The sequence below is a fragment of the Mobula birostris genome, chromosome 4 (assembly GCF_030028105.1).
Source record: "Mobula birostris isolate sMobBir1 chromosome 4, sMobBir1.hap1, whole genome shotgun sequence".
Taxonomy (NCBI): Eukaryota; Metazoa; Chordata; class Chondrichthyes; order Myliobatiformes; family Myliobatidae; genus Mobula; species Mobula birostris.
Window position 1 is genome coordinate 132,510,221 of NC_092373.1, and position 24,256 is coordinate 132,534,476.

A 24,256-nucleotide genomic window follows, 5' to 3' on the forward strand; every position below is an offset into this window, starting at 1 on the left:
GAAGTGGCATCACAGGTAGAATGGGTCATAAAGAAAGCACTTGGCACATTGGCTTTCAAAAATCAATGTACTGAGTAGAGTAGTTGGGGTGTTATATTGAAGTTATATAATCAGTTGGTAAAGCCTAATTTGGTGTATTGTGTGCAGTACTGGTCACCTACCTACTGGAAAGGTATCAATAAGGTTGAAAGAGTGCAGAAAATAATTACAAGGATGTTCCCAGGACTTGAGGGCCTGAGATAGAAAGGTTGACGAATTTAGGACTTTATTCAACGGAGCATAGAAGAATGAGGGGAGATTTGATAGAGGTGTACAAAATTATGAGGAGTATAATAGGGTAAATGCAAGCAGGGGAGGGAGATGGAGGGCTATGGTCCAGGTGTACGTCAATCGGACTAGGCAGATTAGTAGTTCATCACAGACTAGATGGGCCAAAAGACTTGTTTCTGTGCTGTAGCGTTTTATGACTCTAAGAAAATACTGCAGATGTTTGAAATCTGAAATGCTGGAAAAAACCCAAGAGATCAGTTAATATCTGAGCTAAAAGAAACAGTCGACATTTCAGGTCTGTGACCCTTTGTCAAAACTGAGAAAGGGAGAGATGTTTTAAGTTTCAGTAGGAGAAAAGGTGGTTGTAGGGATTAGAATGAAGGAAATGTCTGTGACAGGTCATCAAAATGGATTATAAGTGATAGTTACCTACATATTAAGCTTTGTGGTCTATAACGAGTTGTTAGTGGTATGGTGGTGAGACCTGGCTAGAAATCTAAATTTATGTGAGTAGAATAAGAAAGACTGAGCCAACATGACAGAAAATAGAAAATGTTGGATAACTAAGTAGATCCTCTGTGGAAAGAAAAACATTTGAAATGAGGGGCATTCTGTCAGATCTGAGAGAGAGAGAGACATCATAGCCTAGGTAACAGTGAAATGTGTGTAGAGCAAAGAGAATCTCTCCAAAAGAATCAAAACTTAGTAGGTGGGATCATGTTAAGTTGCTAAGACTGCGTAATGTTTTGCTGATGTGGTTTTGGCCTGCTGGGGAATACCTAGCAAGCCAGACTATACACCACAGACAGAAAAAGGAAAGGAGATGGCTGACAGAAATCTAGAGAGGAAGAAAGACCACATTAACTAAAATTAGAGTATTTGATGTTAGGTTGGCAAGGCTGCAATGTGCCCAGATGGAAGGTGAGGTGTTGATCCTCCAGCTTGTATCTGTGTAGGAGGACACAGACAGTGAGACCAGAATGGAGCTGCACTTCAGAAGTATTTCATTTACTATACTATTGTTCCTTAATTAACAAAAGGGATACTTTCTTAGAAAATGTTTTGTCAAAGGGAAATTTAAAAAAAAGATGGCCAGTGGCATTGAATGTTTGGTACGCTATACTCTAATGAATGGAGAGGGACACTATTACTTATATTTTTAAAAATACAAATTGAAGCCATATTCTCAAAATATCAATGGTATTGTAATAAAAATTTATAAATTGAATATTTGTAAATCAAGGAGCAATGTGGAGTAATGAAGTGAACTCCATAGCTGCTGAGTGGCAACACACACAAAATGTTGAAGTAACTCAGCAGGTCAGACAGCATCTATGGAAATGAACAAACAGTCAACGTTTTAAGCCAAGACCCTTCATCAGGACTGAAAAAGAAGGGGGAAGACATCAGACTAAAAAGATGGGGCAAGGGACGAAGGAGAGCTAGAAGTTGATAGGTGAAGTCAGGTGGGTGTGAAACGTAAGGGGCTGGAGATGAATGAGTCTTGATAGGAGAGAAGAAAAAGCTGTAGGAGAAATGGAAGAAGGAGGGGCATCAGGGGGAGGTGAGGAGAAGAGGTAAGAGACCAGAGGGGGGAATAGAAGAAGAGAGAAGGTGGAGGATAATAAGTTACTGGAAAGAGAAATCGATGTTCATACCATCAGGTTGGAGGCTGCCTCTACGGAATATGAGGTGTTTCTCCTCCATCCTGAAAATAGCCTCATCGTGACAAAAGAAGAGGCTATGGACCGACATTTTGGAATGGGAATGGAGATAGAAATTACAATGGTTGGCTACCTGGAAATTCCACTTCTGGTGGATGGAGCGGAGGTGCTCAACAACACGGTTCCACAGTTTATGTCAAATCACACCAATTCAGAGGAGGCCACATCAGGAGCACTGGATACAACAGAAGACACCAACAATTCACAGGTGAAGTGTTGCGTCACTGGAAGGACTATTTTGGGCCCCTGAATGGAGGTAGGGGAGGAGGTGAATGGGCAGATGTAGCATTTCTGACGCTTGCAGGGATACGTTCCAGGAGGGAGATTAGTGGGAAGGGATGAACGGACAAGGGAACCACAGGGAGAGTAATCCCTGCAGAAAGCAGAGAGTGGGGGTTGGGGGAGGAAATAATGTTTTGGGTGGTAGGATCTCATTGAAGATGGTGCAACTTGTGGAGAATAATGTGTTGGATGTGGAGGCTCAGGGCGTGGTAGGTAAGGAAACAATTAACTCTTCCTCTGTTAAGGAAGCAGGAAGATGGGGTAAGCTCAGATGTCCGGGAAATAGGAGTTGCAGGTGAAGGCAGAATCAATGGTAGAGGAAGGGAAACACCATTCTTTGAAGAAGGTGGTCATCTGTGACATCTGGAAAGAAAAGTCTCATCCTGGGAACAGATGCGACAGAGACAAAGGAACTGAGAAAAGGGAATTTTTACAGAAGACAGGGCGGGAAGAGTTATAGTCAAGATAACCATGGGAATCAGTAGGTTTATAAAAGATGTCAGTAGACAGTTTGCCTCTAGAGATGAAGACAGAGGGATTAAGAAAGAGGAGAGAGCTGTCAGAAAAGCACCAAGTGAATTTAAGGGCTGTGTGGAAGTTGGAGGTAAAGTTGATGAGCTTATTATGAGTGCATGAAGCAGCACCAATACAGTCATCATAGTACTGGACAAGTTGGGAAACATTACTCGGGAAGGGTTAGAACATGGACCGTTCTACATAGCCAACGAAAAGACAGGCATAGCTGGGGCCCATGTGGGTGCCCATGGCTGCCCTTTATTTTGGAGAAATTGGGAGTTGCTAAAAGAGATAGTTTTGAAGAGGGGACTAGTTCTACCAGATGGAGGAGGGTGGTGGTGGAGGGGAAATTGGTTGGCTCCTTTTTTGAGAAAGGAGCGGAGACGTTTAAGGCTTTCTTCATGGCGAATGTAAGTGTACTGAACATTTACGGTGAAGTTGGTCAAGACCAGAGAACTGAAAATTGTTGAAGAGATCGAAGGCATATAAAGTGTGGCGGATATAGGTGGGAAGGATCTGAACCAAGGGGAACAGAATGGAGTTGAGCTATGCAGGCATGAATCCAGAGTTGATGAGATTAGTGATGGTGTTGGAGACAATTTTCTCATTGTCCATTCTGGTGTCCTTTTCAAGGGGTAAGTAAGAGGAGGTATCTGAAAGTTCCCGGCTGGCCTCAGCAAGATAGAGATCAGCCCGCCACAATACAACAGCACCCCCTTTGTCTGTGGGACAAAATCTTAGAATATCTTCGTCATAATAATTTATCAATATTTTTATTGAAAACCACTGCTGAATATTGCAATTAAAAGTGGAGTATTCCTGATAATAAACTTGCAAGATAATTTTCCTATTCTTAAACAGTATTTGATCTTAAAATAAATGTGATCTGAAATTTCAGTGCACAGGAATCATCAAGGGTTCACATTTAAAATTGTTTCCTGGCCTTAAGAACAATAAACAAACACAATTATATATGATTAATGCAATTAAGTGCAAGCATTAATAGTTAGTTTCTCAGTTTTGCATCTTGGGTGTACATTGCAGATTTTTGTTTAAGGTACACATTTACTGGCAAGCTGCATAAGAACCCAAACTATTTTGAGATGCTTCAGTATAAGTAGCTTCATTTGGTCTACTAAGTGTGGTCTTGTTATAAGACGATTTGACAAACTAATAGGCCAAGTGTCTGTCTATGCAAAGTTTCTGGAGTTCTTTTACATCATTTTTAATGGTCCATCTAGATGCTGGCCTTAGCAGGTCCCTGATTTTAGGTTTGTTTTGTGGATGAGAGTGTCCTCTGCTGCTCTTCATCATCACCATCATCTTCCTTCACCTCTCCCTCCTCTCTGACCTATTTCTTCATCTCCTTTGTCTCTTCCCATTCTCCTCCTGCTCAATCTTCTCCTATTCCACTTAGGGGGAAACAAAGGTCCACTCCTCATTTGCTTCAAAACATTGAGAAAACATAGAAATATGGAGTTGGTGGGGTGTGGGGGGGGGGGTGGATGTGGTGGTGGATTGTTGGTAAAATAACAAGAGTTGGATTAAGGACAAGAATAGGGTAGGGGACTTTGAGGTGGGGTTTATCTAACAGGTTTTTCCTTTGTGTATGTGTGTCTGGCTGAGTATGTATCTGGAAAAGTGCCTATATGGGAGAGCAAAACACATTGGTCTGCAGTTCCGGTGAGGGTGATAGTTCTGGCAGCAACCTTCTTCTGGTGGTGGTCCTTGAGGATTTCCTGACCCTAGTACATGGAACTTCCCTCGTGGAATGAAACATGAAACTCAATAATGATCACTCAACTTCCCATTTCTGAACATTAGGTCTTTCTCTCCCTCCCCCTCCCCTTACCCCCTCTCTCCCTCTCTCCCCCCTCTCTCCCCCCTCTCCCTCCCTCCCTCTCCCTCTTCCCCCCACTTCCGTAGTAGCCCATAGTAACCATTGCATTGCAGTTGTCTGGCTGCAGTGGTGAGTGCACCTCTTGGAGCTCATCACTTCCTCTGATTGCAGTGCAGTCGTGTCATGAGTTGTGTTGAATTGAAGTTGGTCTCATGCATCTTCTTTTCTTGCCCTTTTCTTTGGGCAGAAAATGATGTCGAAGACTTCTCACAAACCTCACTTGTTTAGGAAAACCTAAATTGGCAGTATTGCTAAATGGAACAAAGTTTTGGCAAACCAACCACGTGTGCAATGCATTTCTAGGCATTTAAGTTTTGAGTAATGGTATTTCTGTGAAAGTGCAGCAGATTTATAGCACCTGGTGCAATTGGAAACAAAGATAATAAGTTGCAAAGAATTCATTTCATGATAATTGAAATGATCCCTTCTCATGTAAGATGTGGTAGAAGCCTTTGATGCAGTCTTCAAATGCATTATTGTGTACATATTAATGAGACAACACTCACATAGAAATGACAGATATGCAACAGCATCATAATGTAGCAAATATTCTTTGTCAACAACAAGCAAGTATGCTAAGAGTATTCACTTGTTGCTGTCTAAAAGGCTGAGAATGGATTAACTGGGATCCTTGTCTTTCAGAGTGTCGTGTGATGAAATCGTCCTACTCACGTTCTGGTAGTACTTCACGACATTCCGGATCAAAAAGTCCTGGGTTGTCTCGTCGAAGCAGATCTCCTGCATCAGGTACACATTCTTCAAATAACAATGAAATCAATAAAATAGTAACATCAGGAAGAGTAAAGGACTTATATTGTGAAGCTGTATATGTGACTGTGTTGGTGGTCAAAGAACATACCTATGTGTGCAGAAAAGGATGTTGCCCCAACGTGTCTCAGTTTTATTTTTGAATGACTTCTTCATATGTCATCCCCTGCCCCATGGGAGATTTTAGAATATTTTATGCATATTGTTTCCTAAACAAAGAATGATCCAACTTTTACAGACTTAATTTTGATTTGCTTTTATTTATCTTGTAAAACCTTAAAGCTTTACAGTTCTTGCACTACATTAAGGTTTAATTTGCTTCACATTTCTCAAATACAGTCAGTTGCTTTCTAGGAAGATAAAATCCTACTCATATTCTGGAGGAATTAGTGGGTCATTTCAATTTTGTATTGTGGTATAAAATATCCAAAGTTGAATATGAATACATCTCTTTAAATTTTTATTTTGGTTCAAAGGAACCTCGAGAAGTGCTTATAATAGGCAACAAATTCCACATGTTATATCAACACTGTCAGTCAAAGTCAGCATTACCGTACCCACAGTTTTATTTAGAAAACAGCTACAAATATATTCTTTAATTTTGAGTGATAGAAAAGACACATGTTTGAGCATATTCATGTTCCTGAACAAATATATTTTCAAAGTTACTCGCTGCAAGATCTTTGAATAGAATACAGAGCTTTATGTTCACACATTTGGTCTGCCGACATTATTTATTCATTGTATTTTAAATATTTTCACAAATGCCTCGACTATTACAGAACATTTTGTCCCTTAAGCCTGTAAATGACTGGACTATGCATTGTCTGTGATTGTATATTTGTGATCTATGTCTTCATCATCTTCTAGTAGTCTCTGTTACTCAACCAAATGTTGTACATTATTGCACTTGTTCCTCTGTCTTCTGAACCCCCTTCTTGTGTTTTGAATTTGATGCTGTGTTCTATTTATGATTGTGTGGTAACATCTCTCCTTAATGTTTTCTCCTTTGCTTGTGTGTTAACTGAATGAGTACAGTTAAAAGAGGAGGTTACCACACTGCATATTCTCCAGTCAAATCCCCAGGTGAGCCCCTCTTTTCATACAATCCCATCTCACGCTTACTTTGGTCCACCAAGTACCATTATGTGAATGAAGATCATTTTCACAAAGGGCTTGAATTTCACTTTCTTAATAACTAAATCATAACTTTGAGTTGACAAGTATCTCTCACATGGTATTGACGTCAGTGGTACGGTCACCTGCACTTAACTGGTTTTATCCTTTTAATTAACAAAAATAAGTGTGTAAACTCTTAATATTGGAAACATGTTTGGAGTGAAATTAATTTTACTTAGTTGTAAAAGAAAAACGCACAGCAAATTTATTGGTGTTCCCGACTCCACTGAAGTTTAAAAAATAAGACACTCTAACACATTCTACCTGCTCCTTATGTGCCTTCTCACAGCTTTGCGCTTTTCATCCAGTTCAGCTGAGCAGTGCTATAATAAAAGCAATAGCAGCAAATTCTACCAACTTAATTGTTCTCTAATTTTTATTTTGTCTTGTAAAAGCTTAAAGTTTTTATAATTTTGTGATACTTTGGTGTTTACTTTGCCTCACATTTTTCAAATACAAAGCCAATTTCCTTTTTTAGATCACAAAATCTAACTCTCAGTTTGGAGGAATTAATGGGTGATTTCAATTCTACATTATTGTATAAAATAGCTGATGTGAATTTGAGACTTATTATTCAGCTCTTTAAATTTTTGTTTTGGTTCAGAAAGAAACCTCGGGTGTAATGTATAATAGGCAACCGATTAATTATTTCAAATCAACACTAGTAAAGTAAGTATTATCCTACCCTCGTTTTTATTTAGAAGACATTTACAAATGTACCCTTGAATACTGAGTAACAGCATTATAGAGTCCACTGTTGCTCTTCTCAGAGGACAATCTCCCATGTTCATTAGACAGGGTCCTCTAATTCTTTGTTCTGTGCTTCGAAATAAGCAATTAGAGCCTTTGTCGGAGAACCTCCAGCAAGAGGGTATCAGGAGAAGCAGTGACATGTCTGGTGCATAGCTCACCAACAGCAATTGAACAGATTTGTGTTGAATAATCTCTGTAGGGTGCAATATAGCAAAATTTGGAATGGGGGGAGGAATTTCATCTTTGCCATTGCTTGAAGATTGCAATTAAAAGTTAACAATTATTTAGCAACCTTTAAAAATAATGTCTACAACACACACACACACACACACACACACACACACACACAGCATTTTTAAGGTTATGAACTAATCAGCAAGCAATGTCAATGGAATCTCTTAATATAAAAATCTTCATAACTTCCATGTGTCCTGGAATGTATGATACAGTGATGACCTGTAGAGATATTTTGAATGAAATAGAAGCAGAAAAAAAAATGAAACACAGGAAGATAATTTTTGACCGCACTTTTTCAGAGGTCAGGTTTGTAACAATTGTTCTGGTCCTTGCAAGGAATGTTCCTTGGTAAAACAAGCACAGAGCCTGTAGCTTCAGACTTATGGGACACAAACTGTGTTTTTCTAGGACAGTCCTTGGCTGTGCTGCAGCACTGTGGGATGTTCAATCACTGAATCAGCCCTTAAATTTCATGCATGTTTGTCAAATTTAAGTACAGAATGTTTCAGTTTTGTGGGAAATAAAGAAACAGAGGAAACACTGTAGAAAAAGCATATTCTGGTGGCTTTACTATGACTGACAGCATTGATGATGTATATAGCCCAAACTGTTGTACTGGAAGAAAATGAGTAATCATCAGTGGGAGAATATATTGAAGCATAAAATGGAACTTTTTTAGGATATAAAATGGCTGGATTTTCCACATCAGTAGAAAGATGGCATGCTGTGATTTGTATCCACTCAATTTCTCTGCTTCTGATTTGGTTGAATTTTGAGCATCTCATCCCAATTAACTCAATTTGACAAGTTCCCAAAAGGGATTGCAAGCTGTTTCATAAAACATGGTTTTTATCGGTGCCGCAGGGTGCTTGATGTAACAGAATAGTTGTTTCTAGACAAGCTCAAGGAGAGGGACAAATTGTCCAGAACGTTATCCATCAATCTCGTACACCAGCAATTGGCCAAGTTCTATGACAACCTGTGCTGCCATGCTTTGTGATCAGTAATAATGATGTAAAATCAGCATCATTCCACTCCATGTTGAACTCACCTGTATAAATGGGTGGACGTATTCAACAACCATTATTTTATCTGGTACAAAGTTCCATACATCTCAAGGTAGTGAAGGGATTGAATCTCCATTGCAGATTTGAATGGAGTTGAGCCGAATGTATTAACTGCTGTATCAGTAGCTAGTTCATTGATAGTCATGTCTGCTTTGATAGTCATGTCTGCTTAAATGAGTATCTTTTCATTTAAACCTCATTTTAATATACTTAATTTGAGAAAGAGCTAATTTTGCATGGATGGACTGATCTACATTGAAAAAGTTGGACTTTTTACATAAATTTTAATAGTGCAGTATTTCATTATAATGAAAGTTATGGTAAGCCATTGATATTCAATAAAATTTGCTGACTGGTTGCAAATTTAGCCTTATTAGACTATTTTTATCTATATCTACTAATTTGAATCCTTTGTACACATTTATATTTTTACTTGATTCCTCTTTTAGTGAAGCAGTGAAGCACCTCAGATAGGAATGTATTTGTAACTGCCATAACTGGTTGGAGGTGCACTCCAGGCAATTTGCAATAGATTCTACTCGACTTTCCTTGCCTCTTGTGCCATTAGATGCATCATCTAGTAGTCTGTAAGAGAAGAAGTTAAACTCGCCCAATAACGAGACGTTTGAATGCTGGTTACAGGCAGCACAAAGTATTGATTAACTAGCTGTCTCTAAAGGTTTCCATCAGAAGAGGATTAAACAGCAATTGCAAAATATGTCAAAACATTTTTCCAATGCAGTAAAAAAAGAGCAATCAAAGGCAACTCCATTATGCTGCTTTCTCTGTCCTCTCAAGTCCTGTGCATCTCTCACACGCAGCTAGTTTAGCCATCCTTCACTAATCTGTGGCTGCACTAACTCAATGGCAGAATGCAATTGGAATTACTTACTATTGTTAAATGTACTGCGCTGCAGTAAAAGATGCATGTTTTGCATACTGTTCATATAGGTCTATTCATTGTACAGTGCATTAAAGTAGTACAAAGTAACACAATAGCAGAATAAAGTATAACAGCAACAGAGGAAGTGCAGTACAGGTAGACGATAAGGTGCAAGTTCATAACAAGGTAGGTAGTGGGCTTGAGTCCATTTTAAGACTGACTGTATAGTAGTTAACAAAATAAACCCACTGGATTAACTAGGAATAATGGAAAAATCAATAGAATAAATATCTAGATACTTTAGGAGATGAAGCGTATGAAAATATCTGAAGCAGCGACAACCATTTTGCTCAAGTGAAGTAGGTGTTGAATGATAATATTAAATATGTTTAAAGCAGTGATGACTCATTGATGTGAAATCTACTTTAGGAGCACTGTAAAGCATTATGTCAAGAGTTGTCACAAATATAATGGAATCACAAAATTCACTCCTTTGCAAACAAAGAATTCAGTTTCCACAAATTTGCACTCATTATAACTGGCCAAGAGTCAGAGCTATCAAAATTGGACAAATGTGTGGTGTGAAAATTTTGATTGTGAGTCATATACTTAAGGTGCAGATTTCCACCAGAAACATAAATGTCGTGTGGGAGTTACAGGATGAACAGTTAAATACTGCAGAGGGTGGAAATGTAAAGTAAACAGGAATTGTCGTGAACACTCAGCAAGTAATCCAGCATCTGGGGGTGGGGGGTAGTTAAGAGTTGTTACATAAACTGTGTTCTATAAAGTTGTACCAAGATTTCCTGACACTGATATTCTGTGTCCCAGATAATGAAGGCAAACATCTGATTTGCCATCTTCACCACCCTATCTAACTGTGCCACCAACCTTAGATATCTTTGGACTTCTTCAGCAAGATGCCTTTGTTCCTCAATACTGCCTAGAGCCTTCCCATTTATAGCTTATAAATACATTTATAGGATGCGAGCCTCTTGGGCGGAACCAGCATTTAATTGCCCATCCTTAAATGTCCTTGAGAGGGTGGTGGTGAGCTACCTTCTTTAAGGTCTTGTGGGAATACCTACAATGCTGTTAGGGAGAGAATTCAGGGAATCCAGGGATATGAAGGGAGGGAAAAGGAAGCATGTGGTAGGCATAGAGCACTGAAAATAGGGGAGAGCCCTCAGGAGTATAGAGAGTGTAGGAATTGGTTAAAAGGGAAATTAGGAGGGCAAACTGGGGCCATGAAATATTACTGACAGATATAATAAAGGAAGATCCCAAACCAGTTTATAAGAATATTCAGAACAAGAGGGTAACCAGTGAAAAATCAGAGCCGGTGCAGGACCAAAGGGACAAACTGTGATTAGAGCCAGAAAACGTGGGAGAGGTTTTAAATAAATGAGGCCAAAGACACCATAGCTGGAGTTTTAACTCAGGATGGTGACATTAAAGATCTTGTTAGATTAAAAAGAAGTATTACAATATATGCTTTAGCAGCCATAAAAATAGGTAAACCCCAAAGACCTGATGACATCTATTCCAAATTGCTGCAGGAGGCTAGAGATGTTTATTACTTGCTGGCCACAGATGAAGATGCCAAATGATTGGAAGTAGAGTCAGAGAGAAAACGGACCTTCAGCCCAACACATCCATGCTGACCAAGTAGCCTACTTGTAAAGTTCATATTTGCCTGCATTTGACCCATATCCCTTTAAACCTTTAAACCTGTCTAAATGTCTTTTAAATATTGTAACTGTACCCACCTCTACCGCTTTCTCCAGCAGCTCGTTCTATATAGCCACCACATTATCTGTGAAGAATTTTCCCTTCAGGTCTTCTGCAATCTTCCTATTCTCATATTACACCTATGCCTGCTAGTTTAGACTTCCCTGGGAAAATAGTGACCATTCACCTTATCTAAACTCTTCATGGTTTTGCGTAAGATCACCACTTAGCCTCCTACACTCCAGGGGGAACAAAAAGCACCAGCCTATCCAGTATCTCCTTATAATTCCAGCTCTCCAGTCCTAGTAACATCCTTGTGAATCATTTCTGCCCTCTTTCCTTTTTAATGACATCTTTCCTCAAGCTGAGTGACCAGAACTGCAAATGTTACTCCATGTAATCTCACCAATTATTTTACATTTTCATAATAATAATAAAATAAACATGGATGTCTGTGTGGACATCCAAATGGCCTAATTCTGCTCTTATGTCCTATGGTCTGGAAATTACTGTTAGAGAAGTGCCCTGTCAAAGTTTTTGCACGTAAGCCAACATGGAAATTACTGATTTGTCATGCATATGAACAAGTTACCCAGTATTTGCTGTTCACAGATTAACTAGAAGTTGCTGACTATTCAGGACATTCTAAGTCATAATTTCTGTTGCACAATATCTGGTTGTGAAAAGTTTATTTTATTAGGTTAGATTCTGAGTAGTTCAAAAAATAAAGGTTGCAGATTTAACCCTAGTTGCCTACATGATGACTGTAATATTCGATGCCTTGCCTATTTCATGTCTTAATAAATAATCACGCAGTGGTATATGTATCCCCCAATCTTTATTTTACTTTCTGCTGAATGATTTATATTCCATGCTTTTCCTCTGTCAGAATCCTTCAGAGCTGTCTGGTCATCAGCCTGCTCAGTGCTAGTCCTGATGCCAGATGGCACAAATTCTTCATAGAATGGACCAGACTGAAATTGAAATGGGAAAGGAATGCTCAGAAGTTCCTGAAGGTGCACCAGATGGAACCAGTAGTTGGACACCAGTCACCAATTCAGTTAATGGCCTGATGGTGAAAACATCAGCAGAGCCTGAGGTCCATTTCACACTTTTGACACCAAAACCATGCCATTTATTGGTCTTTCCCAAGGTGGGGTTTACAATAGCTGGTGGGCTTAAGCCCAGTCAGGTTTGTACTTTTGGGTGCTAAGGGATGGCTAGTCACCTGGTGTTGGGGGTGTGACAACATTTCTGAACTGACGACTAAATATAGCAGTCAGGATTAACAAAGCCAGCTCTGAATCTGCAATTTGTCTATTTGAATTGGTATCAAGCTACTGACTCCTTAAGCTCTGAGAACAAAAACTAATTTTATAGTAAGTTTGATGATGGAATTTGTCTTATAATTATTTGCTGTTAAGTGTCCTATTCAGTTCATGTTAGCTCCCTGCAAGTACCCCAGAATATAGAACATAGTTCATACCACATAGTACAAGCCCTTTAGCCAGCCTCTTAACCTACTTAAATGCCCATCTAACATTTTATTCCCACATAGTGCTCCATTTTTCTTTCATTCAGGTGCCTATCTAAGAGTCTCTTAAATGTCCCTAATATACTGCCTATATCACCACCTCTGGCAGTGTGTAAATCCCCCCTATTTATTCTTCCAGTCACTTTAAAATTGTGCCTTTTTGTATTAGCCATTTCCGCCTTGGGAAAAGGCACTCTATCTATGCCTCTTATCATCTTACACACCTCTGTCAAGTCACCTCTCATGGTTTAGATTATCTGATATCTCTTCAGTCTATAGAATGAGACAAAGTCAAAGAGTCATAGACCACCGAAGCAGGCCCTTCAACCCACCATATCCATGGCAACCATCAAGTATACTAGTCCCGTTTACCAACATGCAGTATGTAGCCTTGGTGATTCAAGTACTCACCAAGGTACTTTTCAAATGTGGGAATATCTTCCTCTACCATCTTCTCAGGCCAGTGCATTCCAGATTGAAAGTATCATCTGGGTGACTTTGATTTTCTTCAGATCCTAAGAACTTTCTACAGGGGCACAATTGAGAGCATCCTGACTGGCTGCATCACTGCCTGGTATGGGAACTGTACCTCCCTCAATCGCAGGACTCTGCAGAGAGTGGTGTGGACAGCCCAGCGCATCTGTAGATGTGAACTTCCCACTATTGAGGACATTTACAAAGACAAGTGTGTAAATAGGGCCTGAAGGATCATTGGGGACCTGAGTCACCCCAACCACAAACTGTTCCAGCTGCTACTATCTGGGAAACGGTACCGCAGCATGAAAGCCAGGACGAACGGGCTCCAGGACAGTTTCTTCCACCACGCCATCAGACTGCTTAATTCATGCTGACACAACTGTATTTCTATGTTATATTGACTATCCTGTTGTATGTAATATTTATTATAAATTGCGCATTTAGATGGAGACGTGATGTAAGGATTTTTACTCCTTATGTATATGAAGGATGTATGTAATAAAGTCAATTCAATTCAATTCTCTCATCCTCTTAAGCCTATGCCCTCTGGCTTCAAATGTCTCCATTATCAGGAAACATTCCTCACAGTCTACTCAATCTACGCAGTTCATAAATTTTTACACTTCTGTCAGATCTCCCCTTGACCTTATCTGCTCTAGGGTAAATAAACCCAGCCTTTCCCATCTCTCCTCAAGTCCAAAACATTCCAACCCAAGCAGCATCCTGGTATCGATCTCAGCTGCAATTACCACCTTCCTACGGTGTGGCAATCAGAAATGCACACAATACTCAGATGTATTTCTAAAGTTGTACTATGACCTCCGTGCTCATCCATTCTACATCCTGACTAATGCATCCCAGCCACCTGTAAGCGTTTTTCACCACTTTATTTACAATATCTGTGCTACCACCTTTAGCTATCTATGGACTTGTGCTCACAGGTCCCTGTGTTCCTCAATATTTCCTTGGGCCCAGCCATTCATGATGTGTATCTACCCTGATTGGAGTCATTAGTGAGAAATCTATTAAAGACATACAGGTAGTTTAAGAGACACAGAATAGCAATCTCTGATCACAATCCAAGTATCTGCTTCTGATGTAAATATCCATAATTTTCCTCTGGTTGTTTTGTATTTCATAGGATAGACACATTTTGGTAGATTTTCACCTTCCCTACCAAGATAGTAAACTGGAAGATCATCCTTTATAAAGACCATGTAATTCTATTGAGGACATGGCATTTCCATTTTGGGAGTGAATCAAATGAGACAGGCAGCTGGTGCAGGGGAAATCAAGAACTAGCAGTTCAGAATGTGGAGGGCAGGTTTGGGGGGGGCGGGGTGGAATACATTAGGATAGGCAGTTTAACTTGGAATCAGATGAATTAACACTATTATATGATGTGAAATTTGTTGTTTTGCAGCAGCAGTACAGTCCAAAGATATGAAGTTACTCTAAATTACAAAACAAATAAATAATTGAAAAACAAAGGAATAAAAAACTTTCCCCAAGCAGTAAGACTGATCACCTCCACCCACGAACCCAGCCCAGCACCTCTACTTTATCATTTCCTGTCAGAGTCACCTTAGGTACAGCCACTCCTGCGCCAGGCATCACTTTATTGACATTCAGAAATCTGATGGTGGAGAGGAAGCTGCCGCTTCAGAATTGCTGAGTATAGGTCTTCAAGCTCCTGTACCATCTCCCTGAAGGTCGTAGTGAGAAAAGGGCACATCCCAGATGGTGAGGTTCCTTCGTTATTGATGCCACCTTCTTGAAGATGTCCTTGATCGTGGGGAGCATCGTGCCCATTATGGAGCTGCCTGAACCTACACATTGGATACTACATACCAGGCTGTCATGCAGCCAGTCTGAATGCTCTCCACTGTAGATCTAGAGAAACTTGCTAGAGTCTTTGGTGGTGTAACAAACCTCATCAAACTCCTGACAAAGTAGAGGAACCGGTTTGCGTTCTTCATGGTTGCATCAGTTTGTTGGACCCAGGGTAGATCATCCGAGATGTTGACACCCAAGTTCTTGAAGCTGCTCCACCTTTCCACCACTGTCCCCTCAGTTATGACTGGTGTGTTTTCTCCCGGCTTCCCCTTCTTAAATCTTGCTGAGTGTAGACAGAATGGAGCGGTAAGGTGGAAGGAATCAGGATCGGTAGCTAAGAGCTGTAGTAGTTGTGGATGATGGTCCAGCAGTTTCAATGGAGGGTTTGCTTCAGGAGCCAGCATGAAGGTAAGGGCTCCAGACTTTCAAAGGGGCAATTTAAAAAGTGGGAGGTCTAAAACTACTCAGAAAAAATCTGTCCATTTGTTTCATTGGCATTGATTCATAAATTTTTCAAGATGAAGAAAGAAAGGTTTATCACATTTTGCCAACCACATGGTATGTGGATAATGCAATTGTTGATTAGTTTTAGCAATTTGCCTGTCCCAGTTTGCCTGTGACTGATTAAGGCATGAACATGGAAACCAATATAGATTTAAAAAATAATTGGTAGAAATTTGTCCTTACTCATTCATACTACAGAATCTTGCACATGATGTAAAGATGGCTATGGATCAAGAGGTGTGACCCATGCAGCGATGCTTCTGGGACACAAGCCAGGGTTGATCAACCCTGGCTGAGTCGCCTGGTGGGACTATCTGATGCAACATACAGAAAATGCTGGAAGAACTCAGCAGGTCAGGCAACATGTATGGAAAAGAGTAAACAATCAACGTTTCGGGCTGAGACCCTTCTTCAGGACTGAGAGGGAAGGGGCTAGATTGCCTAATTTAAAAGGTGAGGAAGGGCAAAGAGGCTAAGTGGAGGGTGATAGGTGAAGCCTAGTGGGTGGAAAAGTCAAGGGCTAGAGAAGAAAGAATCTGACAGGAGAGCAGAGTGGACAATAGGAGAAAGGGGCAGAGGAGGGGACCCAGGGGGAAGTCATAGTCAAGTGAGACGAAGTAAAAGGTCAGAGTGGGTGGGGGGGGGGGGTAGTGAAGAGCTTCTGTTCACCTGAAGGAGAAATCGATGTTCATGCCATCAGGTACCCAGATGGAACAGAAGCTGTTGCTCCTCCATCCTGATGGTGCCCTTAGCTTGGCACAAGAGGAGGGCATGGATCGACACATCAGAATGGGAGTGGGAACCAGAATTAAAATGTTTGGCCACTGGGAAAGCCCGTTTCTGGTGGATGGTGTGGAGGAGCTCGACGAAATGGTCCCTCAACTACTGGCAGATCCCACCAATGTAAAAGAGGCCATATCAGGAGCACCAGACGCAATAGGCAGCCCTAGCAGATGCACAGGTGAAATGCTGCCTCACCTGGAAGGACTGTTTGAGGCCATGAATGGAAGTGAGGGAAGAAGTGTATGGGCAGGTGTAGCAATTAGGCCACTTGCAAGGAAAAGTGCCAGCAGGATGATTAGTGGGGAGGGACAAATGGACGGGGGAATCGCAGAGGGAGTGATTCCTGCAGAAAGTGGAGAGATTGGGGAGGTAAAGATAAGTTTAGTAGTAGGGCCCCTTTGGAGATGATGGAGGAACTGATGTGTCTGATGTTGAAAGACCTGGTTATATCACTGATGATATGTCCCAGTGCATCCTGATCTCATCATCATGTGGCATTGAGTTCAATGAACCAAATTTTGGAAGTAAAACTCAACATGTTACCATGTTATGTATACTTGTGACCTGTTCCTCTCAAACATGCTAAACTTATCACAGGTCAAATTGCAAATTACTTGTATTAGCCATGTAAAACAGACATCAAGTCACAGCAACTTAGTCAGAGAAATCAATCAGAATGTGGAAGCATAGAAAGTGGCTTATAAGAGGGAATAATATGTCCCTGTGATGTATGATTAATTGTGATATATCTAAAGCATTCCTTAGGGAATGAACATAGAACGTATAGTACAGTACAGCAACAGGCCCTTTGGCTCACAATGTTATGCTGAATCAATTTAATTTGTAGTCAAATGCCTTACTAAGTGAATCACTTCTGCTTACACAGTCCATATCCTTCCATTTTTCTCACATTTATATGCCTATCTAAATAAATGTCTCTTAAAAGTCTCGAATACTTCTGCATCTATCATCACCCCAGGAGGCACATTCCAGGCTCTCAGACTAACCGTGTAAAATAACTTGCCCCTCACATTTCAACCCTTGGAGAAAATTACTGCCTGTCTACTCAATGTATGTCTCTCATAATGTTACAAACCTCTATCAAATCTCCCCTCCACCTCCGCCGCTCCACAGAATAAAAAAAACAATTTTGTACAAGCTCTCATTTTAGCACATGTTCACTAATCCAGGCAGCATTCTGGTAAACCTCTTCTCCACCCTCTCCAAAGTCTCTACACCCTTCCTATAATGGGGCAACCAGAACTGAGTGCCATACTCCAGATGAGACCTAACTGAAGTTTTATAAAACTGCAACATAACAGCCTGACCTTTGAACTCAATGACTTGACTAATAAAGGCAAGCAAGCCATGTAACTTCTTAAACACCTTATCAACTGTGTAGCCACTTTCAGGGAGATATGAACTTGGACCCCCAAGATACCTCTGCTCATCAACACTGTTAAGGACCTTGCCTTTAACAGTGTACTGTCTCTTTGCATTTGACCTATTAAAGTGCAACATTTCACATTTGGTTGGGTTAAACTCCATCTCTCATTCTTCACCTGTATCTGTAACTGATCTATATCCCATTATGTACTTTGTCAGTCTTCTATGTTATTTACACCACCGCCAGTCTTTGTATCATCCGCAAACTTACTAACCTACCCATCTACATTTTCATCCAGGTCATTTATATATATCTTAGACAGTGATGTCCCAGTACAGATCCCTGAGGACCACTGCTAATGACAGACCTCCAGCTAGAATAAGTCCCTTCAACCACTACCCTCTGTCCTCTATGGGCAAACCAGTTCTGAATCCAAACAGCCAATTCACAATGGATCCCATGAAACCTAATCTTCTGGATGAGCCTCCCATGGGAGACCTTGTCAAATGCCTTACCAAAATCCATGTAGACAACATTCACGGTTCTACCTTCATCAATCACCCTTGGCCATTCGTTAAAAAACTCAATCAAGTTAATTAGCTATGACTTGCCCTGCACAAAGCCAGGCTGGCTCTCCCTAATTAGGCCATGGTTTTCCAAATGCTCGTAATTTCTATTCCTAATAATTCTCTCCAGTGATGTGAGACTCACAAGTGTATGATTTCCAGGATTATCCCTTGTTCCCTTCTTGAATAATGGAGCAACATTAGCTGCTCAACAGTCCAACAGGGCCTTGCCTGTAGCTAGAGAGGACAGAAAGATATTGGTCAAGGACCAGGCAATCTCTTCTCATGCCTTGCTCAATAAGCTGGAGAAGATCCCATCAGCCCCTGAGGACTTATCCACCTTAATACTCTTTAAGAGAACCAACACTATCTCCTCCTCTGCCTTGAAATGCCCTTGTATATCAACACTCTGCACAGATCTCCCCATCCTCCATGTCCTTCTTCTTGGTAAACACTGATGTAAAGTACTCATTGAGGACCTCACCACATCTTTCGCATTCAAGCTAAGGTTCCCTCCTTTATTATTGAGTAGTTCGAACCTCTCCCTTGCTATTGTCTTTCTATTGATATGTATATAAAAAATACCTTGAGATTCTCTTTAATCCTACTTGCCAGGAACTTTTCATGGCACCTCTGGCTTTCTTAATTCCCTTGAGTTCTTTTCTGGCTTCTTTATAATCCTCAGTGGCTCTGATTTTCGCTTCTTAAGGTTTACATACTTCTCCTTTTTCTTCTTGACTAAATTCATCACCCTGAACATCCAAGGTTCTCTTACCTTGCCTTCCTTTTCACTGGAACTTATTGTACCTGTCCTGTACTCTGTACAGTTGGTCTTTAAACATCCTCTACATGTCAGATGTGGACTTACTTAAAAACAGCTGTTCCCAGTTAATTCTTCCTCATTCCTGGATGCATCTAACAAATTCTGCCCCATCAAAACCTCTTGCACTCAGAAGGACCTTTTTTATATTAGTGAAGTTGAAGTTCTCAATGACAGTAGCTCTTATTGTTTTTACACCTTTCCTTAATTTGCCTGCATATCTGTTCCTCAATGTCCCAGTGGCTGTTGGGGGGTCTGTAGTACAATCTCATCAGAGTGATTGCACCTTCCTACTCTTGAGCTCTACCCGTATAGACAGTGGATGAGCCATCCATTATGTCCCCCTCTGAATGTAGTTGTGTGTCATATTGTCCCTGATTTGTCCTGCCCCCTTCCCCTGGGACATTAAACACCCTTTCCTCTCCCTCTCTCAACCAAGTCTTTGTAATTGTTCCATGTACTGATCCATACTCTAAGTTCATCACCTTTACCCAGAATATTAGCATTAAAATACACACACTTCAAACTATCCATCCTATGACTTTGCTCCTGCCTGTTTTTACAGGCCCCAACTTCTACCTTCCTCTCCATCCTTCCACTTTCTGACCTGGTGTTCTAGTTCCTATCTCCCTGCGAAACTAGTTTAAATGTTTTGAGAATTATCAGATACGTATAAACCTGATCTGTGCAACATTTGCTGCCATTAATCAACAACATGGAATAAAACTCAGGAAGTACAACCTGCCTCAGGAGCTGCTGATTCAATTCTATTCAGGAATAATCCAGTCTGTTCTCTGATCGTCCATCACTGTCTGGTTTGGATCAGCTACCAAACAAGACAAGAGTAGACTCAAAAAAGAACCGTCAGGGCTGCGGATAGGATTATTGGTGTGAAGCCGCCCTCGATCCAGGTCTTACATGCATCTAGAGTCAGGAAGCGAGCAAGCAGGACCATTGTAGACCCATCACACCCTGGACATCACCTGTTCCAACTCCTTCCTTCTGGTAGGCGCTTTAGATCACTGTACGCCAGGACAAATAGGTACAAGAACAGTTTCTTTCCATATGCCATCAGTCTTATGAACACTTGAATTTTAGTCTATTATAAACCAAGTCCACCTGTATACCTCATCGTATATAGTGCACGATTATTTGCACTATTGTTTTGTTTGCTTTTTGATTCTGTACAGCGAGAGCTCAGGGAAACCGACATCAAATTCCCTGTATGTGTCCACATACTTGGCGATAATAAAGGATTCTGATTCTGATTCTGAAATTTCATTCAATAACGAAAGTCATTGATGTTATAGGAAATTGATGTGATTGAAAACAATTTAACAATATAAATCTACAGGATTGACCAAACTTTGTAGCTTTCATGAATCATGAAGAAAAGGAAAGTCAGGTTGTCACTTTATGTGGTAACTAAATTAAACTGAACAATGAGAATTAAAACTGAGGGCAGTGCGTTTGGCAGTGGTTACAATATAATCTTCCATGTCTGTTATCAATTGCTTATTTAGTTCTATTTGATGTTCTATTTTAAACTATATCTTGAATCAAAGACATTCTAGTCTCATCCTGAAATATAATACATTCTAATTGTTACTTCAGTTTGATACATTTGTAAGAGCAGAAGTGAGTAGCAGACACTGCTTACTTATGTTTGATATTTCCAATACAAGACTAGTGCAATAATTTTAGGCATTATTGAGTTGCAGTGGTGTATATCCAATTCAGGGGAATCAGAATCATGTTTATTATCACTGATTCACATCATGAAATTTGTTGTTTTGTGGCAGCAGTATAGTGCAAGACCAAATAATCATAAATTTAAAAAAAACACACTCAAAAAATAAATAGTACAAAAGAGAAATAGTGAGGTAGTGTTCGTGAGTTCATGGAGCATTCCAAAATCTGATGGTGGACAGGAAGAACCTGTTCCTAAAATGTTGAATGTGGGCCTCAGACTCCTGGACTTCGCTGCTTCCCAATGGTCGTCATGAGAAAAGGGCATGTCCCAGGTGTTGAGGGTCCTCACTGATGGATGCCACCTTCTTGAGGCACCTTTTTTTGTCGATGTTCCCTAATTTGGAAAGGGTGGTGCCCTTGATGGATCTGACTGAATCTACAAATCTCAGCGGCGTCCTTCAATCCTGTGCACTGGAGCCTCCATACCAGGTGGTGATGCAACCAATCAGAATGCTCTCCATGGTACATCTGTAGACATGTGGTGGAGTTTTTTGAGACATGCCCAATGGAATATGGGTAGGGTCCATTTGTGGTTTTGCAACAGTATATTTGTACCATGTGAAATAGTACAATGATAGATCTTTATTGGCTTTGCTCAAGGACAAAACTAAGGACTAATTTGTATGTCAGAGTGCACCAATAAAAAGGAGAGTACGGACAGAAAAACAAGAATTAAATTGCTAGGCGCAGAAAACTAAGGCATTCAGTTGAGCTGGAAGACAAATAATTTTACAAAATCCATCATTCATATAGAACATTGGGCCAGTCATGACTGCATAAAGGGAATTTAGGCACCTGCTCCTGGACATTTCTGTTCATGAGATTCAACAGAGAATTATGGAGAGAGCATCGTAATTCTTGATGTGCATTATCAGTAGTTGTAAACTTCATTGGAATTATAGATTTCAGAAAATTATGCTTGGTTTTCAGAAGGAAGAGTTTTAGGATTTGTGTAAGATAGAGAGGCAAGGCACATTATTTGCTTTTATCCACATTTCCCAGGCATACCATCAAAGTCAATGCTTGTAACGTAAAGACTGAGGAAATGGGGAGGGGGGAGTAATAATATTAAAAATGAGAACTTCATAACATATGGACAGACAGAGGTAATTGTCTTATGTAGATGAAATGATTCACAAAGAATATGATCTAAAAAGTCAACAGTCTTTTCTGGTAGTGCAAGATGAGCTAGCGGCAATCAATAACTTATTTACTCCATACCTAGTTTTTCTGTTAGTTGAGTATAAAAGATAATTAGGTCCAATGTGAAATAGACTTTCAATTCCAAGGAGCCTATTTATGCCACATAGAAGATCAATTCCACCCTTTATTTGATCAAAACAAATAGCAGTATGCAAAGAATATAGAAATTCAAATAAATCTTTGTTGTAACTCAGTGTAAAATTTAAAGATTAGGTTGGCAAATGTAAATATATTCTATTTCCTAGAGAAAAGAAATTTATCTTGTTTTACTGCATTATTTAGCAATATCAAATCTGCCACATTTCAAAAATATATTGGCTTTTCATCATGCAGATTATGTTCTGGTACCTTGTGTTCAAATTTTCATATTATTTAAATTTTTATTTTTAAATACACAGTGAATGGAACACCAAGCAGTCAGCTGTCAACACCCAAATCCACTAAATCATCTAGCTCTTCACCGACCAGTCCTGGCAGCTTAAGAGCTCACAAGGTAAAATAAAATCTATTAATCTGTTCATTAAAGAACTGGCATTTTCTGACATTCTCTGTGGTGCCTGTTTAAAAAAAATCAAATGAGAGTGGCAGATGAAGCACATTTAGATTCTAACAGTGACTACCTGCATAGAATGCAACTCTCTAGCTGCGAACATTCATTCAATGTGTTCCTCTGTTCTTCAGGAGCTGCATGGTTTGCCACATGTTAATGTATTTTGCACTCCCAGTCCTCCAAGAATTGTTTTCCATTCCTGGACTTAAAGATGATTGTGCATCTGAACATGGTTTTCAGTAGCTTTACTTTAAATTGTACTCTTGTTTTACAGTTCACACCATTAGCGTTTTTGAGACTAGAAATTATGGGGACCATGATCTAATATTCTCCAAGTACAGAACTATTACCCAGACTTTAAAAAGTATCTTTGCATCCTGTAAGAAATGCCTTGTCACTTATTAGTGTCAGAAGATGTCATAAAGGGCATTTTCCCCAGTGACTCTGGTCTCTTCCATCATCATTAAATTCTGAACAAGAGAAAGTCCACAGATGCTGGAAATCCAAGCAACACATACAAAGTGATGGAGGAACTCAGCAGGTCAGGCAGCATCTATGGAAAAAAGTACAGTCGATGTTTCAGCCTGAAACATCGATTGTACTGTTGTCTATAGATGCTGCCTGGGCTGCTGAGTTCCTCCAGCATTTTGTGTGGTGATCATATAATCGTGTTCTGTTTTGGATCATTAAGTATAGCCAAACACACGATGAGTACATTTCATGAAACCGTCTTGGAAAATGAACAAAAGAAAGGAGTTTTGCAGTTGATGTTGTTGAGTGATGCTGATCGAAATTCTGATTTAGAATGAAGAAGCAATTTAGAAGAAGCCAATTTATTTAAGCAAAAGAGCTTATCGAGACACGAATTGGTAATATTTTATATATAGGAATGAGTGAGGCACTTTATCAATATACATCTAGAGATATAACTCTTTCAGTATCAGGGCGTTCTCTAGATTTCCGTTGTCTATGCATCCCTCACACCATGCATCAAACATTTGACCCCTGAACTATTTTTGCCACATTGCTGCTTCACTATTAGACTTAATCCATTTTGATTTTGGAAGGAAATTGTAATTTCACATTTAACAAGCTATTGGGGTTGAAATTGTTCAGTTGCAACAACAAAATAATTAGCTTGGAAAAGGAAAAATAAGCAGTTATAGAGGGTTAAAAAGAGCTGCTCATAATTGAGTGATAGAGTTGGAAGCCATGGGGATCCAGTGTTAATCCAATGTTAATAATGTTCTTCACTTATAGATTTCCAGCTTTAATGTCTGATTAAACTAAAGGAAGGAAAATCTATCCAGGGAACAGAATCCATTTGTTTTGCCTGCAAATAAATAAAAGAATTTTCCAGGGGATTCTGTTAACAACATGCAGATCTCCACAACAGTTTCTATTCACAATTCTTGCTTGTGTCTTTTACAAGAAAGACTAAAGATTCTGTACTACAGGATGTTGTAAAAAATGCAAAACAAGAAAAATGTTTAAATATATGTCGGCCCTTGCTCAAATGGTAACATTCTCACTT

The 24,256-nt window shown here is 39.9% G+C and overlaps 1 protein-coding gene across 5 annotated transcripts in view; it reads left to right on the forward strand.

The window, feature by feature from the left end:
* dclk2a (doublecortin-like kinase 2a) overlaps positions 1–24,256 on the forward strand; it is a 367,725-nt gene that overhangs the window by 232,859 nt on the left and 110,610 nt on the right. For 4 of the 5 annotated variants that reach the window (XR_011885758.1, XM_072256046.1, XM_072256049.1 and 1 more), the window contains exons 4-6: positions 5,335–5,439; positions 6,499–6,546; positions 22,571–22,665. Coding sequence is in view for 4 of the 5 variants with exons in the window: in XM_072256046.1 (XP_072112147.1) it covers positions 5,335–5,439; positions 6,499–6,546; positions 22,571–22,665 (248 nt within the window). In the remaining variant the exon portion in view is untranslated. The remainder of the gene's footprint in view (positions 1–5,334; positions 5,440–6,498; positions 6,547–22,570; positions 22,666–24,256) is intronic. The other variant, XM_072256047.1, reaches the window with a different exon arrangement.